Source organism: Hyposmocoma kahamanoa, unplaced genomic scaffold (genome assembly GCF_003589595.1).
Source record: "Hyposmocoma kahamanoa isolate Upper Pololo Valley unplaced genomic scaffold, ASM358959v1 87, whole genome shotgun sequence".
NCBI classification, from domain to species: domain Eukaryota; kingdom Metazoa; phylum Arthropoda; class Insecta; order Lepidoptera; family Cosmopterigidae; genus Hyposmocoma; species Hyposmocoma kahamanoa.
Genome location: NW_020654422.1, coordinates 6,458,781 through 6,477,107, shown reverse-complemented (window position 1 = coordinate 6,477,107; position 18,327 = coordinate 6,458,781). Strand labels below are relative to the sequence as shown.

The 18,327-nt window shown below is 36.5% G+C and overlaps 2 protein-coding genes across 2 annotated transcripts; one reads left to right on the top strand and one right to left on the bottom strand.

The window, feature by feature from the left end:
• Positions 1–1,176: 1,176 nt before the first annotated feature.
• LOC113235111 (40S ribosomal protein S10) lies at positions 1,177–7,313 on the top strand. The gene is made up of 4 exons (XM_026470685.1): positions 1,177–1,200; positions 1,380–1,592; positions 4,117–4,363; positions 7,254–7,313. Exons 2-4 carry the CDS (start codon positions 1,393–1,395, stop codon positions 7,287–7,289), a joined length of 483 nt encoding a protein of 160 aa, XP_026326470.1. The 5' UTR covers positions 1,177–1,200; positions 1,380–1,392; the 3' UTR covers positions 7,290–7,313.
• A 4,343-nt stretch (positions 7,314–11,656) lies between these two features.
• LOC113235095 (NADH dehydrogenase [ubiquinone] 1 alpha subcomplex subunit 9, mitochondrial) lies at positions 11,657–17,985 on the bottom strand. The gene is made up of 7 exons (XM_026470666.1): positions 17,851–17,985; positions 17,507–17,700; positions 17,018–17,241; positions 15,684–15,887; positions 14,275–14,436; positions 13,822–14,008; positions 11,657–11,947 (listed from the first exon to the last, which is right to left on the bottom strand). Exons 1-7 carry the CDS (start codon positions 17,894–17,896, stop codon positions 11,768–11,770), a joined length of 1,197 nt encoding a protein of 398 aa, XP_026326451.1. The 5' UTR covers positions 17,897–17,985; the 3' UTR covers positions 11,657–11,767.
• Between the last annotated feature and the right edge of the window lie 342 nt (positions 17,986–18,327).

Here is an 18,327-nt window from a genome sequence, read left to right as displayed (position 1 = left end):
TTTTGAAAACAAAATTCTAGTGGTCAAAGTTTTTTGAAAAGCCATACTTACTTGTAAGGATATTACAAACGTTTTTTGGCCGCGCTGGCACATACAGCTACAAGTACATAGTCATTTAGTCATTGTCTCTTTATTTTTTTCTGGATTTATTATATGCTAGTTGGATTTGCATTTTGCTTTAATATATAGCTGCACATAAAGACTAATTCCACAAAAAAATTCAAGCACCAACTCCGCTTAACTTCCGAAACAATAATTTTATTAAAAAGTTTTCGGGACATTGAAGTTTTTGAGACATTACTGGACTTCGAAACTATGATTTTTATTTAATGATAGGCAAGCTTACCTAACTATTTACTCTATTTTAAATATGCAAAAATTACTCCATCTCCAAGTGTTCTGTTACCAATTCTTATGGATGAATGCCCGAATTTCTTTTATTCCAATTGCAACGCATCACTAATTTAATTTATTCAACTTTTTTTAAATTTAACATGAGCCATTTTAAGTGATGCTTTTTATGTTTATTGGTATTTTACAGGTTATTACCTCACGTTATCACGGAGAGTGTGCGATGGAATTACACGATTTAAATCTTTGACTTAAATCTTTGAAATCTTTGATTTCCGCCTTCCCCTTTCCATCAACGGGGGAGACTAGGCGTAGGCTTGGGTTCCACCCCTACGTTGTGGATATTACAAAGATATTAATGAATTCGCAAAAATTTACTTCTACATTTCTATGGCGAACGCCTGTGGAGTGGAATTCCCTGCCTGCAGACTTATTCCCTGAACGTTATAACTTGGGCCTTTTCAAGGCGAGAGTGAATAGGCACTACTTAGGTGTATATGCTCCATCGTCGACCTCATCGTCACTTTCCATCAGGTGAGGTGAAGGTCAAATGCGCACTTATGATTTATAAAAAAATCCATATCGTTTTCATTCAGTTCATTTTTCTGAAAAAATTGTATTTATCGAAATGCAAATTTTTCCATGACTCAACACTATTATATATTAGCTGCAAATAAAAAAGATCGAAATTTTAAAATCTTTTTCTTAATGCAAATTTCAAATCGATTATGTGTTTGTCAATCAATCAATTTATTTTTATCAATCATGTACAGAATATGCACATCGTTAAAACGTCAAAAACCGAAATGTCAGCTGTCAAAATAGCTCTTTTCGCTTGTCAATTTAACGGCAGGTATATTTTTGTTTTAAAAATCTAATTTTATTCATGAAATCTCTTCGACTTTTTCATTATTGACATCAAAAACTTTTACGGTGTTATATCAAGCAAAGTTATTTGAATATATTTTACACTTGTGACATGCGAAAGTGTTATAACCTTTGATGCTATATCGTCTTCTTGTTTTTAGGTAAACTTTCAAGATGTTGATGCCAAAACAGAATCGCGTGTCTATCTATGAATATCTATTTAAAGAGGGTGTTATGGTAGCAAAGAAGGATTACCATGCCCCCAAGCACCCAGATCTAGAGAAGATCCCTAACCTCCAAGTAATCAAGGCGATGCAGTCCTTAAAATCTAGGGGTTATGTGAAGGAACAGTTCGCGTGGAGACATTTTTACTGGTAAAGATTTTATAGAAACTCGATTATCTTTATTTCATAGGTAAGCAAGTTACGCTAGAAATCGTCATATTCGATTACTTTATTACTCATTCGCAAGTTAGATTTCCCCGAGAAGAATGACTAAGAATCTCTGGGGGTTGGTCTTTGTGAATAAATATTTGTACTTATTTAACATTTACAATTTTTTTTATTAATATTAATGTAGGCACAAACTTCGGGTGGCCTATACTGATACAGATGATATTAAATCCATTTATTTTAAATATCATAATATTACATCAATACAACCTGAAGGCTTAAAAGTCACTAGTTGTTACTAAAACTAATTCGACTCCATATGAAAATTCTACTCTTATGGTGCTCATTATAAGGTTCATTTCATTGATAAGAACTTTATGGTCCTCGCACAGATAGAAGACCAGACAGGAATATTTCCATTTAACTTTTGATTATAGTGCCCCTCTTTATCAAACTATTGTCACAGACTTCCTCCAGTGTTAAAAAGGCTAGTACCCTCTCTATTTTCCAGATAGGTACTGAAGCTGTTGGTACGCTCACTTCCTGATATGCATTGCACAACTAACAGTTGCCCCCACTACGGTGTTGAATCTAAATTCAACTAACTACCAACTCTCCTCTCTTGTGATGGCACTCTCACTTCCCCATGCCGAAATGTCTTTCTAGTTCCCATTATTCCTACGCGACTGGATAGACTAGAGGATATTTAGCTTATCCTCTCTCTCTACTAGTTATCTGCACTAGCACAGGAGATATCAGTCGCAGTGTCCTGCAACAGTATCTGGACATGGTTTATAACCTAAAGACCAATACAATTCCACCATTGAGTAGAAAATATATAAGATGAAATCATATTACATGTTAATAGACGAAACCTTAAAAAGGCGCCAAAAATTTTTCTTGTCGCTAAATAGAAACAGAATGTCTGTCGCTTTTGTTATCAAAATGCTTTTGTTAGCAACCAAATTGAGTGTGTTCATTATTATTATTTTATTATTTTTGGTTTTTTTTTAACACTCCTTATTTAATATTTTTATTTTAGCAGGCTATCAATACACTGAGCAACAGTACATTTTGTCTTTGATAGTATATATTCTTAAATTAAAAGCTTCAAAGTTGTTCTAGTTCTAGGGTGATGGGAGAATAATAAATAAATAGTTTATATTAGAACAACGAAATGTGTTAATGCAATAACTAACTTTCATGTCAACTCATCCGAAGAACAGAGTCCGATGTGATTATATAGCGAAAAGAGATTAATTACGTTTCGAGAACAATTTCATTATTCAAATTAAGGCCTATGTAAAGGTGTTTTGAGAATTTATATATCTTGTTTCGTTTCGGAAATTATAAAATGTAACAACAGTCGATGTGACATCCACAGCAAAGAAGAACGAACGAAATGTACTATGTCCTGAGAACAAGTAGTCTTGCACAAAGACCTTTGTTCTACGAATGAGTCGATATTCTTGATATTAGAAGCCTTAGAAGTTTGGGGTTCAGTAACTTTAGCCTAAGAAAATATTTATTGTTATTTAAGATTATTTCATTTTTACTTTTTGTACATTATGACAACTTATATGGACATGAACACTGTGTAATTGAGGTTAAAACCGAGAATAAGAAAAGTTGCTATATCAGCTTTAAATTGGAGTAGAAAGAAGGACGGCAAAAGCTGCCCCAATAACGATAAAGAGCCATTCATGGATTTTGCTAGTTTAATTTTGCGTTTTAGTTTATGCCTAGTTGTAAATGTATTTTTGTATAATTTTAGAAGTTGGGAATAAAAAAATTGTAAAACATTGTATTTTAGAATAGATGCAGGAATACAGCGCAATTGATTCAATTCAATCATAGACTAGGTAATGTTCTTGTGAGTATGTTTCACTTTAAGCATGATTGAATGTTTACCTACCTGAAATATTGGTTATTTTATAGTACACACATAAAACATTAAAGCTATAAAAACCTAATGAAATAATCAATTAAACAGTAATGAAAAAGCAAAAAATAAAACACAATGTGACAAAAATATTTAGACAATATTTCATATTTAAATGAGAGATAATGAAAGTTGCAAAGGAGCATTTTGACAAAAGACCTCTTGCCAATGTCAATGTCACATTGATATTGAGAACAGTGACCATTTGTGGCAGATTTAATTTTTCATTTTCATTGCTGCAGAACATGATAAGTTATATTAAATGTGGCAGTTTGGGAATATTCGGGAAGTTCTTTATTATTTTTGGGAACAAACTGAAAAATTGTTGTTTTCTGCTATTACGAACAAACAACTGAAGCGAAATACAGGACAATGTGGTAAACATAACCTGTATCAACTTTATGACTCCAGCTTCTACAGGCTGTGCTTAATTAGCTTTTTTGATGCTTTGATAATAAATCACAAGTATTGATAGGTCTCCTTAATGCACATCATCAAAACACTGAGTCACAAAATACACGGGATTTAATTACCTCTACGTATTATGTCATTCCATTGTTTCAGGTACCTGACCAATGAAGGTATTGAGTACCTGCGCATCTTTCTGCACCTACCACCAGAGATCGTGCCCGCGACCCTTAAGCGCACTGCCCGTACTGAAACTGTACGCCGCGGCGCCATGGGCCGCCCTGATGTCCCGGCGCGAGCTGCCGAGGACCGCTCCGCATATCGCCGCGCGCCCACCGGTCCCGGTGGCGCTCCGCACGACAAAAAGGCTGATGTTGGCCCTGGATCATCTGACCTTGAATTCGTGAGTTTAACTCCATCTTAGCTATGTAATGTCCTTCTGATAGCAAAGTTGCACACAGGTTCCTTATAAACATATCTAGTTCTTAGGTTTTCGCTATTGTTACACATAGGAAATGAAACTATTTCAAACAAACCCTTTTGTTGTTGGTTTGTTTGAAAAAAACAAATATACGCGATTTAAATCCGGGAAAATAGTTTAATTTCCTATTTCTTATGAATATACGAGTGCCGGCTGAAAAGTTTTGAGCCTAGGGTATTACAATGCCGATAGAAATGCGCAAAAAATCTATTTCTCTATCTAATTTCCCTCTACTTCCATGCACTTAATCTATTTCTCTATCTAATTTCCCTCTACTTCCATGCACTTTTTACATTTCCCATAAAGGGCTTTTAACCCAGTGAAATAATATTCGCCGTCTTTGCCTACGAATCTTTGTCTTCGAAACTTTGTCTTTGTCTATCCACTGCATTGTCTTTGGATCGTGATGCCGGATCCACGTTCCATCAACAGTGACAATGTGAGAAAAAACGTCGTCAGGATTATCGCCAGTCGTCAGGATTATCTCCACAAATGCCAAAAGAAGCGATTGCGAAGTTGTGACTCGGCGCTACTTGTCCAGCGGCTTGAGGATTTTCGATACCCATCGCGCGCGCAAACCTTTTTCATGTGCAAATGGTTATGCGAAATGTCGCTGATTCGTTCCTTGCTAACGCTGAATTCAGCTATCTACCACAACTTGATTCGCCGATCTTCTAGGACAACTTTTTTAATTTTTTTTATATTTTCTTCGGTAACGGTAGTGTTTGGACGCTTTGATCTGGGATCATCTTTTAGCGACTCCTTGCCATGCTTGAACTCTCGGCTCCAACGTTTTATGGTAGCAATCATGGTCCAGACTCCCCATAAATTGAAGACATCTCTTCAAATATATTCGTCGGCGTTTTATTCTTTGTGCGAAATTTTATGACGGCTTCTGTACTCCAGTTTCGTACAATCCGCGGATGACTCAGACACTGATAGTTACAGTTCAATTAATAAAAGCGTAATATGCTAATGACATGAAATTTGGTAAACGTGTGGCGCACTATAAGATTCCGGAATGAATAAGAAAAAAATACTATAAATGGTCAGAAATGAATTTATTGCTTCTCAAAATATTCTCCGTTAGCGTTAATGCACTTGTTCATACGAATGAACCAATTTTGAAAACATTTATGCCACTCCTTCGTAACAATCTCTGAAACACATTTTTCATATTCTTCGACGGCCTCTTCAGGTTATGAAAATCGTTGATCGCAGAACTGATCCATAATTTTTGGAAATAAATAAAAGTCACAAGGTCGGAACTGTACGCGGGATGGCTCATAAGGTCAACGTTGTTCACCTTCAAAAATAAATTTGTCTATCTGGCCGTGTCAGAACTGGCATTATCGTGGTGCAAGATGATGCGGCGTTTACGGTTATTTTTAAGGAGTTTGTCAATAACTTCCGGCAACCAAGTGGTCGTGTACCAATCACTATTCACGGTACAACGATTCTCCAAAGCAACAGTAGCCCCGTGTCCAGTTTTATTTAAAAAAAGAAGCAATCATCCGCTTAGAGGCACTTTGCATTCGCGCCAGTTTGGTTGGTTTCGGCTCATCTCGAAAGATCCATACGCCCGATTGCTGCTTTGTTTTGGGATCGTAACTATAAATCCATGTTTCGTCACCTGCTACTATGTCCCACACCAAACTTGACGCCCCTTCGTTGAATCTGGTAAGTATGGCATTGCATCAAGTGACGCGATCCGTTTTTTGAGCCTCAGTCAAATTGTGTGGGATCCACCGAGAGCACAGCTTTTTCAAATCCAAATGTTTGTGTAGTATTGATTGTATTTGACTCATGCCTATGCCTGAAGATGCCCGAATCTCATGGTATGTCACATGCCTGTCTGTTTTGATCATACGGCGCACAGCATCGATGTTTTTGTTGTTGACAGCAGTGTACGGGCGACCATCACGAAATTCGTCATTGAGAGTCACACGACCGCGTTTGAATTCTGCAAACCAGCTATAAATAGTCATCTTGCGTGGTACTTCATCGCCAAAAGCAGCTTTAAGGCGAACGAAGCTGCGCTGAGCTGTTAAATTGCACTTAACGTCGTAGAAAATCATACTACGAAATGGATTTAACTGGTGAAGTTAAATCCATGGTGATGTAGACAACCAATTTCTAAAATAACGCCACAATGTAAAAACAAGTGGCAGTCAGATGAAACAAACTGTATTCTACAGCCAGAGTTCCATTTTCAAATGTTGTAATTACTTTTTAAATATTGTTTATATAAGTGGCCAGTTCCGGAAACTTATAGTGCGCCTTATGTATATACTTATTAGGTATTCGTAATTATTGTCATGTAGCGCGAGCCCTTAGTGACACTTAAAGGTACTTAGGCTCAAAACTTTTTAACCGCTCTCGTAAGCAACAAAAGCAGTGCATCCTGAATTAGTATTGTTTTATGGTTAGGTTAGTTACTATTTTAATGTGATACTTTTTACACATATCTGTGGCTTGGTACAAAAGTGCGTAAGTAGTATGAAGTTGGGCACTTCTTGTATCAAGCCACATATATAAGTATAAAAAAATCATATTAAAACAATTCTCATTAAAATGAAAGATAGGAACACCATAGTTCATGTTTTATGGCAATACCAAATCAGGTAACTACTTAATTTTCGCCTCGCTTTGTTAATAATTTTTTTGTTGATGAGACCAAACAGTTTTTAGAACCAACATTGAAATGTTTGTATGAAAAATTCTATGTATATGAAACAAAAATGGCATAATTAGCTCATACCTTTTTACGTAATGATTAGAATGATTTAACACGTTGACATTTTCGTTTCAGAGAGGATTTGGACGAGGTAGCAGACCTGCACCTTAAGTATAATAAAAAAATCGTAATTTACTGCTTGTTTGATTTCAAAACTTGTAAACCCAAAAACGATAACTATTATTACACATCTGTCGGACTTAACACACAGAGGTTTCTTAATGCTATTTATCTCCATATTTCCTTATGCATACGTATTGAATTAGTTTATTACGCTATCGATATTATTTTGTCCGTGTCTGAGCAACTTAACTTTCGGGTTGTGCAACTTGTGCAAGACTGCACGATTGTTGGAATCATATAGATTAGAGAAACTGTTAGGCTTAGTTCCTTTCAGACCACTCCGCACGACAGACGACGAAATTGTGGTGTTGTGGTGGTATCTTAGAAGGTTTAATAGAGTAAAAAGAAAACCATTGGGTACATTCTATTTCACGGGAAAGATTTTTAATGTGCCAACCACCGACATATATCTAGATACGTCTGTGGGATGAACTGAGCAGTGACGAGTCAAAGTTCTTTAATTATTTTCGAATGACAGCATCCTCTTTTGATGATTTATTGGGACGACTTTCATCGTTCCACGTAGTAACGTCCGGTACTCCGGTCCGGGCGTTCTGCCGACAGACTGTAGTGACAAACGCTCCGGCGGCAATGCCGAGCTCGGCATCCTTGCCGAGTCAGGCGTAATGTGAATAGCTTCTTGTAAATTGTACAGCCATTAGCCTTTCCGGCAGATTTACCGACCCGGCAAATTCGCCGGTAGTGAGTGGTAATAGTGGGAACTAGGCCATATATTTGAGTAAATAAATTGGATTGGTTGACATTTATAATCCTACATTATTACGCGGGCAATTGTTTATGAAAACATTTATTATAATCTGGAACCTAAAGACATCCATATCTTCTAATAGTATCTTGGAAAACATAATATCGTTGTGCGAAATGCGGCCGAATCTAACAAATGGTATGTTCATATTTGTAGGCCTCGGTTCAATTCAACGATGTTCTGATTTTCAGGACGCATTCTTTCTCAGTGCGACTTGTAGAAGTCGTGAAGGATTAAAGACTGACTTATATATCAACCGTCATTTTCTGATTTGAATCCCGTCGCTAAAGAAGTACATACCTATAGCAAACTCGTGGAGTAGTGGTTAAAAATGGATAAGTACACAAATTAAAAGACGATTGCTACAAATGGGCCACAGCATATTAGATATAGAAGCCGTTCATATATTGACTATGCTAGACCATTTCATAGGAAAACCTTTTGGTTTTAACAATCACAGCAAGTAGTTTGAAACAAGAGTTTTAAGTTATTACGGCTCTCAGGAAAGTTTTCGATTATGACTGCGCGAGATATTAATCACATTTAAAAGCTTTCAGATAATTTAATATCTTATTTAGACATGTATATTCTCTATGATACCACCCAGCATCTAATGAGCAGATTGAACGTGCCATCCAGATCATCAACACAAGAGACTACCTTGGAATGAGAAGTTATGTACCTAGAAGCTTTGTATAATAGGTACTCAGGTGCACTAGTGGGTAACTAATACATTCACGGACATGTCGAATGGCCGGAGACTTCTCTTTCTGATTTCGCTGTAGTTATCTACAGCGAAATCAGAAAGAAGTACTACGTAAGTAGTAGAGGCTTCCCTATGTAAGCCGTGCCGAGCTGGAAGGACATAGGTTCCCTACGAAAAAAATTCGTTAAGGACCATGTGGTCTGTGTTAAGAACCCAATGGTCTGTGTTAAGAACCCAAGAAACAGGTCCTTGATGCGTTTTTTTTGAACGGTGTAATAAAACTAACTCTATTTACTCTACCATGGGGGGAAATCTTTATAGATACCCCTGAGTCTACCTTGGCTAATATTAGACACTTGCGGAAGCGCAGCAGCCGCACGTCTGTAGCGCTTCAGTAATTTTTAGTTCAGTAATTGTGACTGCAAAAGTGGCGCAGCAAACGCGCTTCTAAATGTTGTATGAAAATAGTAATGGTGCCATATTGGTGCAGCCCTTAGGTAAGAGCTTATGCACACGGCGTATTTTATACGCGCCGCAGACGCACTATAGCCGCGCGTATTTATCGCGCATTTTGATAAGAGATCGTTTTAATTTTAAGTTGTTTGTTAATTTCAGTTAGTTTTTGAGATGAAGCAACTACGTGAAATCTTAAGTGTAAACTCCAGTGGAGTATATAAGCTTCTAGCTTGCAACGCGATGTTTCCGCGTGTTTGAATCGATTCACTACAGCGCGTATATGCGCAGATGACGCGCGTTTATAAGCGTTCGAGAAACACGCGTCGTCGGCTCGTATAAAATACGCCGTGTGCATAGGCTCTTAGTGTCTAATTTGAAGGCTTATAGTCGAAATTCAGTGTCTGTCTGTACTTATAGATGGCTTTCAAGAATGCCCTATCTCAACATTCGTAAGGGAGACTGTTAGAAAAATTGAGATATCACGCTTAATATCATTACATCTAGGCAATATAACAGTGTAATATATAGGCTTAAAATCCCAAAAAATTTACTATTTTGGTTTGTGTCACTTCTCAAAAACAGCGGTATGTCAACATGTATGTGTCAACAAGGCTTTTTTTTATCTTTTAACTACACACATCAAAAGTGTCTAGGGATCAAGTGAATATTTTTGAAATAAAAATTATTTAAGCAATATTTACCAAATCCAGTCTTCCAGGACGACTTCTTACTTTAATGCTTATGTTTTATTTAACCGCTTACCCCTATAAGTATTTAATTAAAATAAACTAAAATTGATGTTTTTGCAAATTGTGGGAAAAAACTCAAATTAACGGCGTCAATTAAATGACAAAAAAATGGCGAAAATGATGATTTTGCTCATTTTTATTGTAAAGATAAGAAAATTAATAATCTGTATTTCCACCATTAACACGAATCACATAATTACAGCGATTTGGCATGCTTAAGATGAGTTCATCAAAATCACTTTGAGGAATGGCCGCCCATGTGTTTTGTAACAAGTCAAAATATTGTTGTAGAGTATGTACGGTATGCATACTCGGCACAGCTCTTCTTTGAAGCATATCCCATGCGTGCACAATTGGATTGAGGTCTGGCGATTGAGCAGGCCGTGTGTGGACGTGCGTTGTCATGCATTAGTTGAAATGAATCACCCAACTGGCCTCGCAAAGGGATGATAACATCTGAAACAATCCTCTCTGCGTAAACTTGAGCATTGAGGTTACCCCTGATCCAAATGAGATCGGTTCTTCCGCCGATCCAAATACCGGCCCATATCATTATTGTTCCCCCACCATATGGATGAACTTCCTGACAATATCTCAAACGTTCATGACGTCCAGATGTTCTCCAAACTCGAGTACGTCTTGTATCCGGTCTCATACCGAAGCGGGATTCATCCGAAAAGCACACATAGCGCCAGTCTTCTTCCTCCCAGTTTCTGTGTTCGCGAGCCCATCGTAAACGGGTCCTACGATTGCAGGGTGCAATAGGTGGAACTCTGAGCGGCCTTCGGGATCGCAGACCCACTTCACGTAAACGATTTCGGATTGTTTGATCGCTTATTAGCAAGCCTGAGGAGCTGTGGAGCCTCGTAACCAACATCATGGCGGTCATGGTACGATTCCGTCGAGCAGTATTTTGGATATACCGGTCCTGTCTGCGAGTCGTGATGCGAGATCGTCCTCCAATGTCGCTCGGCCACGCTGCCCGTCATGCGATAGCGCGTCCAGAGGCGACTTATGACGCTCTGTGTAGTGTTATGAGTGAAAGCCACAGCACGTTGCCTGGAACCAGCTTCCAACATTCCGACGGCTCGCATCATCACTTCTCGGGTTAAATGATGTCGTCTCTCCATAATAATGTAAATTGTTTCGGTTCCGATGCAGATATTGTAATGATTTTGTCAAAACGCTATAACTCATTTTTATACAAAACCACATTGACAATCGATTTTCTTCTTATTATCGAATTTTAAACAATATTCCTTATTTAAATGTTAAAACTCACTAAAAAGGTATCAATAGCGAAACAAAAAAGTTAATATAATTAACCCTAATTGCAGCAATACTCTTAAACTTAACTTAGACACTTTTGATGTGTGTATATTGCTATCGCCTTCAAAAATTTTACGTACCTAGGTGAAAAAAAATTTAAATACATAATACGCAAATGGCTTGTCTATGCATTTCAATTATCAAAGAAATATTTTTTTTATTATAGTTTCACATAACAACAATGGATAATTTGGTAGGCACTTTTTTCAATCAACTTGTTTTTGAATATCGTTAGGAAAATCTTGTTCAAATTATCCCGTGTACAGCGCGCAGCTCAATTAAGCGGTAACTGGTAGGCCTGTAGTAAACGCAAATGAAACAATTGAAAACATTAAATAATTTATTTCAGTTTCTACATAAAAGGAGACTAAAATCGTTGAGAATGAATTTACATGATATTGAATTACATAAAATTAAAAAAAGTATCTAAATCATGTTTCTGAAGAAGCTATTTACAAATCTATAATGGTACTGGTTTGGGAGGGTCAGGGAGAGGGAATTCTCCCAGCTGGGCAATGTAGTACTGGTTGGCGCGGTAGGGCTTGCACAACCAAGGTACCATCTCCTCCATTGGGGTAAGAGTGACACCCAAATCCTCTATCGTTGGTAGTGTAGGATCAAGCTGATCAGTTGTGGCCTCCTGGAAGTAAAAATAGTATATACTGAATACAGGCTTTTTATTTAAGATAGTTTTACTTTATTCGCACAGAAAACAATCTCACCCGATGGAAGTGAAGATCTAGTAGGTGAAAGTAAAAACTAACTTGTACACAATGGGCAATTGGGCAAAATAAGTTCCCCATGACACGATTCACGTCGGCTTGTCTAAGAAATGCTTAACCCATTCTGGAACAGTACTTAAATATAGTATCGCAAACAAAAATGTTGCTACTTTCTTGGCATAGTACTTATATTTACTCAATAGATAAAAAATGTTCAATGTAAATAATTGAAGTACGTTGTTGATACTTCTCTATAGAAAAGCAGTAGGAGGAAATTACACTGAAAAAACTTTGAAATCACACTGTAAAGCCCGTAGTTGGGTTTTTGAGGTGTACCCGTACTATCATATTCTGATATTTAATTTTTAAGAAGGGGTCAATTTAAGCCTATAATAATATTATTCTAATCGATAACATTTTTACGTTATTATTTATCCAACCTAAAGTCAAGACCACATTAATCTTCACACTTTGGACCTTTTTTACTTTTATCTTAAATTCTAAAACTTAACGTGCTCGACCCCGTGTTGAACAAAACGCCTTAAAATTTTCTCCAGCAACATAACTAAGGTCCTGCCCTAACAAAATAGCACATAGATAGTAGGCAAATGTCTTTATCCGTGTTTAACAAAACACAATTTTTGTGTGCCGAAAATGAATACATTACAATGTGAAAAATACTGATAGCTACTATAACATTGGGCTTGTGCTGTGCCTCGAATTGGTTATGTATATGTATATAATGTGTCGTAATTTTGCAATATGTACTGACGAAACTTATTTATAAGACCGGTAAAAAGATTCTAGACAAGGCAAACAGTTTACAAGATTTTATAATTGTTTGTCCATGTAAAATTTAAACATGTATGTCGTAGTGTAGTTTATGCAGCGACGGTTGGCGCGTGAAACGTCATTAGCGAAAATCACCATTTCAGCCGAAAGATAAAAGGACATAAGCCTCACACAAACACAAAAGGACATAACCACCCCCAAAGACAAAAGGTCTACAAAGACGGCGATAAAAGCCGAAAAAACCCAATGCAAAAGGTCTGTAACAAATACAAATTCGTAAGGTCTGCTGACTGGATGCGTAGCTTAGAGGGTAACCCTTCTTATTATTATCATATCGATGGCATGCAATATAATGCTTGTCATGGTGTAAGTAAGTGGTGCGCCAGACGTACAGGAAAGGAAACGTATGTTGTGCTTGCTTTACTTTGATGCACCCCAACAGTAGCCCTGGTTTCGCATAGACGCAGGTTCGAGTCCCAGAGGTCTATGGATCTTTGTATTAACAATTATAATAATTTAATAGTAGAGCAATTTCACAAAAATAAATAAATGAATATCGTGACAGTAAAAACATCTATGTATTCAATAAAATATTGCAATACGCAAATCGATACCTCCAATGAACACTACGTCAACTTTATTTTTTGGATATCTGTTATTTTTGTAAACAGCCGTATTTATTTATTAATACTTTGCTCCCCGAATTTTGTGAAAAATAAAGGAAAAACATATTCCAAAAATAAAACAATTCCAAAAAAAAACGAATTTTGTAAAAAAAAATAAAGAAATAAAAAGCAAATTAAGAACAGAACTGGTCCAAGAATTAAGTCAGCGTAGTGTCCATTGAAGGTATCGAAATATGCAACTCATACATAAAATTTCCACACGCAAAATAGGCGCCTGGACGTCGAGTTGCAGATAACAGCCCATCACACCATGCTAATCATACAGTTAATTGATACTTTAGTTAGAATACGAAAAAACTTTCAGTGAATGTTACCTTTTCAATAGACTCCCAGTGCAAACCACCGAATGGGTAGCCCCAAGATACGAGTTGGTTGAAAGCTATTTTCATACTGAATAGCGGGTCGTACTTCATATCGTAACGAACATAGCCCCAGCTCTCGTCTTTGCGCATTATTTTGTAGAACCAGTCCACAAGATCTGCTACCAGGTATCTGTCGGGACTGTAACGTGATAAAAAATTAAAGAACTTGATTGAGTAGTTAAGGTAGGTCCTACAAAAATCTATAAAATTTAAAAGTGGTGACCACCACAATATTTATTAATAAATTTATTTATATTGCTTTTCATTAATATAAAGAAAAAAATAATATGTCCCAATATTCTCTACGCAGGGCCACAGCTTTAAATAAAAATCTAGACATTGGGCTACAAGATCAACATCATAAATTTCAAAATTTTTTTTGGGTATTTTAAGTGCTGGACTTACCCAACAGCCTGGTAGGTCATGCACCTAGTATCTCTGTCACGGATAGCGTTAACGATGGCCTGGGCGACGTCGGATACATATACTGGGCGTTTTGTTGTCGCCATTCCATTCTTCCACAGTGGCATCCATTTAGACCAGATGCGCCAGCCACTTACGAAGGATCTGTATTTTTATCTTATAATTACAATTTTCAATTAAAAAATTAATTGGCACTGTTATTTATTTATTTACGTACATCCACTTCAAAGAGTCAGACTGGCACTTTTTGTTATGACAAATTCTTATAAAACAATTTTAACTTTATTTATTAGAAAAACAATACATCAAAAAAACACTTTTAAATAGAATCCAAAAACAAATAAATTAAAATACTACCTAACCAAATATGTATACAAAGTGTTCATGGCCCTACTTGTTGGGTCAGACAAAGGCTTTGAAACCACCCAACTTTAAATGTACCATAACAAACCTGCGAAAATAACCACACAAAATAACAATCTTACGTTAAAACACTTTCTATGAGCGAATTCTCAGAAATTCTACACTTAGCAATTAGAGGAAGAGTATACCTAAGATACCTTCAGCCTGAAATATAAGTAAGTAATTATTTTGATAAAGCCTTGTTTGAAAACACACATCAAGATCCCGGTTAATCTTCAAACCTGAGTCTTCTCCAGCAATGCGCTTTGAATTTTACTTCACAGTTCTAAAGCTGTCGTCGTCTCCGCTACTTACATCACTAACCCCGCTCTTATTACCGCAAGTCGAGTCTTTGTCCCCTAGTTGCTTGGTATCGATGTCAGATACATCTTGTCTCCATTTATATTTGAGTCAAAAGAGCCTCTGCCAGTCACACATTAGTGTAATAAGAGCCTTTTCCTATCCACAAACCACCAAAATGAATGCACGGATGTGCAAATTGTGCAATTGAAAGTACCACCTTGGTATTAGACACAATTAACTAGATTACAAAAATAGTCAGATATTTTATAAAAATTCCACATCAATATATTTACAAACCATCTCACACCAACCAGGATTACCTGGCTCATTTTAGTACTTATATAATTATGCTTATCAAGTATTTTTCTCCAAAAGTATGTCTAGTTGTGGGACATAATATCTTAAATATTCTGCTATATCCTTGGTTCCCAAAGTGGTCCAGGCGGACCCCCGGAGGCCACGGGAGACTCGACGGGGTTCTAAGTTCGCGTGGCAAAAAATATGGATATGGAATATGGTACAAATATAGCTGCAGGGGGTCCACTGGAACCAGCTAAATTTTGAAAGTGGTCTAAGAGAAAAAGTCTGGGAACCTCTGTGCTATATCGATATATATATTATATACTTATAATGGCTCTTATTATATTGTGCTGTATTAATACATTGGGATACAATTATTATCTCACCTGATAAACCGATCTTCTGACCCATAGATATCTGAAGCACGTATGACAGTAGCAGTTGGAAACTCCTCTCGCACTGCACATTCTCCCATAAATTTGCTTACTTTGTACATGGATGGGGACCTTCTGACAAGAATCGGGGGATTCTCAGCTTGGTTCAAGTAGGATACGTGAATGAAACGCTCAACTCCCATCTCCCGTGCAATTCTAAATTATGAAATCCTTTAATTAATGTGTAATAAATTCATTTATAACTTCTATTCAGTTACTTCTGCATATGCAACTACATGTGCAAAACAAGTATCAGTGTTAATATAATGTTAGTTTTTAGCTTTATTAAATGTATTGATGAAATGATGAGTGGCGTCTCTTTAAACATGGTTTTAGCAGAATACCAGCATAGCAGAATATCATAGAAAACTGCAACATTTTTGGTGTGCCAGCAACTTTTCACTGCCATGACTTCCAAAACTATTTAGTTTAATTAGTTATATGTGTATGTTCCTTTCGTTATAAAAATTTTATATTTTTAGTGGTTCAATATAATAATAATTATGGTGGTAGTTTTAGTAGATCCAATGTAAATAAGCTGTCATTGAAGTAAACAAATTTTTTATCGGTCTATCTAAATAATTCACACAGTCACTCAAATATAGACACATTGCATTTGCAATTTTACAAAATTTTAAATTAACATTTATCTATGGTTCTAAGTACCTAAAAAATTATAGTGTTGATGATGGACTACTGACTCCTAAGATAAAAGTTTTCTAAATTTAGGAGCCAGGGAATTGCTAAATTGTTGCAGGGTCGAATTCCATTACTCTACTCAATGCTCAAGTCAGGATTTGAGCAGACTTGAGTATGATTTGAAGCACTGGAAATACAACCCTAATGTCAAGGGCTTGAGTATGATTTTCAGTGCTCACTGCAATACTCATGTCCTGACTTGAGTATTGAGTAGAGTTCGGGAATACGACCCACAGATTATTATGATTATAATTCAGAAATACTATGAGCAATATGCACTATGATGCAGTGGAGGTTGCAACACTGTGTTGCACAGCAATTCTGCTTAGTATGGTTGAATCTTAAAATTATTTTGTTGATCTTAGTTACATTGTGTTCTGGGCAATAAGGAATTGTACAGACCTATTTAGATTATTGATCTGTCACATTCTATTTTGGTAAAAAATTTATCTAATAAAACAGCAGTGTGTTAGAGATACCAAGTAGCTTAAAGACGCTACAGTATCAAAATCATTATGGAAACTGTGTCTCTAAAAATTGTTTGCGAATGTGCGACAGGTTAACATCAATGTCATCTAATATATTACCTTGCAATACGCCTTGGCCCAACGGCATGCACATCCATGTACTTGAAGTTCTTGGTTTCATAATCACGGCCAATTAAGTTAATAACAACATTAGAGTAACGACAGGCCTTTGCAATGGACTCATCATCACGGAGGTCAAAAGGGGTGAAGAGCACCTGGCCAAGGTCTCCAACAACTTTTAACCTGCTGGCCTCATAGAAATCATTTCTGTATGGTAAAATTAGCTGCAATATTGAAAAGGGATCATATAATTAATACCACATGTAATAATTGTCTGAAAATGGTTTGAAAGTGGGGTTTAAATATTAGGCAAACATTTATGAGATCTCCATATCCATTTCCAATTAATAATAAATTAATACACTTGAGGATAGTGTTGCTATTACAGAAAACAATTAAATTATTCTTCCTGTATATTATGGGAGGCTGTACCACAATAATATTCATCAGCAGAGCTCTGACTGATGTGAATAACTAGAGTTCACCAACCTGGGTGCCTATCTTGCCCAGTTTGTTGCATACATAGCGGCCCACAAACCCTGTGCAGCCAAATACCGTAGCAACAACTCCATTGAAGCTACTGCGGCCGCCTGTACCTCGCTTATATGCAGCCAGATTTGGCGACCCATCACTACTGTACTGAGCTGATTTTATGTACAATATGCTCGCACATCCACTTTTTGCTAAAAACCAAAACACCGATTTTAAAAATATTACAATTAATACAACCTTATCAAAAGCCTTCGGGAAAAACAACCTTATTTTTGCTATGAAATTATGTAAGAGTCAACAAGCGTTGAAGCTTTTTTTATAAGTAAATAAATGATACGTACGTAAAAGTTTAGTGGCAATTTGGCCTGTTAATGCTACAGGAGCCATTTTTAGGCCAAATTAACGTAAAATAATTTTAATAGTATTATTGAACTATATATGCACGATTTCCTATTTACAAAAAGTCAATCAGCTGTCATGTCACCAGTGTGACCATTAGGAAAATAGATAATCTGCCCTATACTGGCTGAAAATCAGCCGGAATCTGCCATACAATTCTGAGAATGCCTAAAATACGTCAAACATTGGAATTGGAATGAGAAACAAAACCGTATTTTCACAACTTAAAGCGTAACATACTTAGCATGTATTAAATTAATTATCATTAGACTCAAACTTTATGTCTCAAAATAATAATGCTAATAATCATCGAATTAAAAAGATGATAAAGAAATTATTCTATCAATGGTTTATAAGAGACGGTGTATTCTTCTCCATGTTCCTTAATACCTTATTTCACTGTTAAGATTGAAGACACC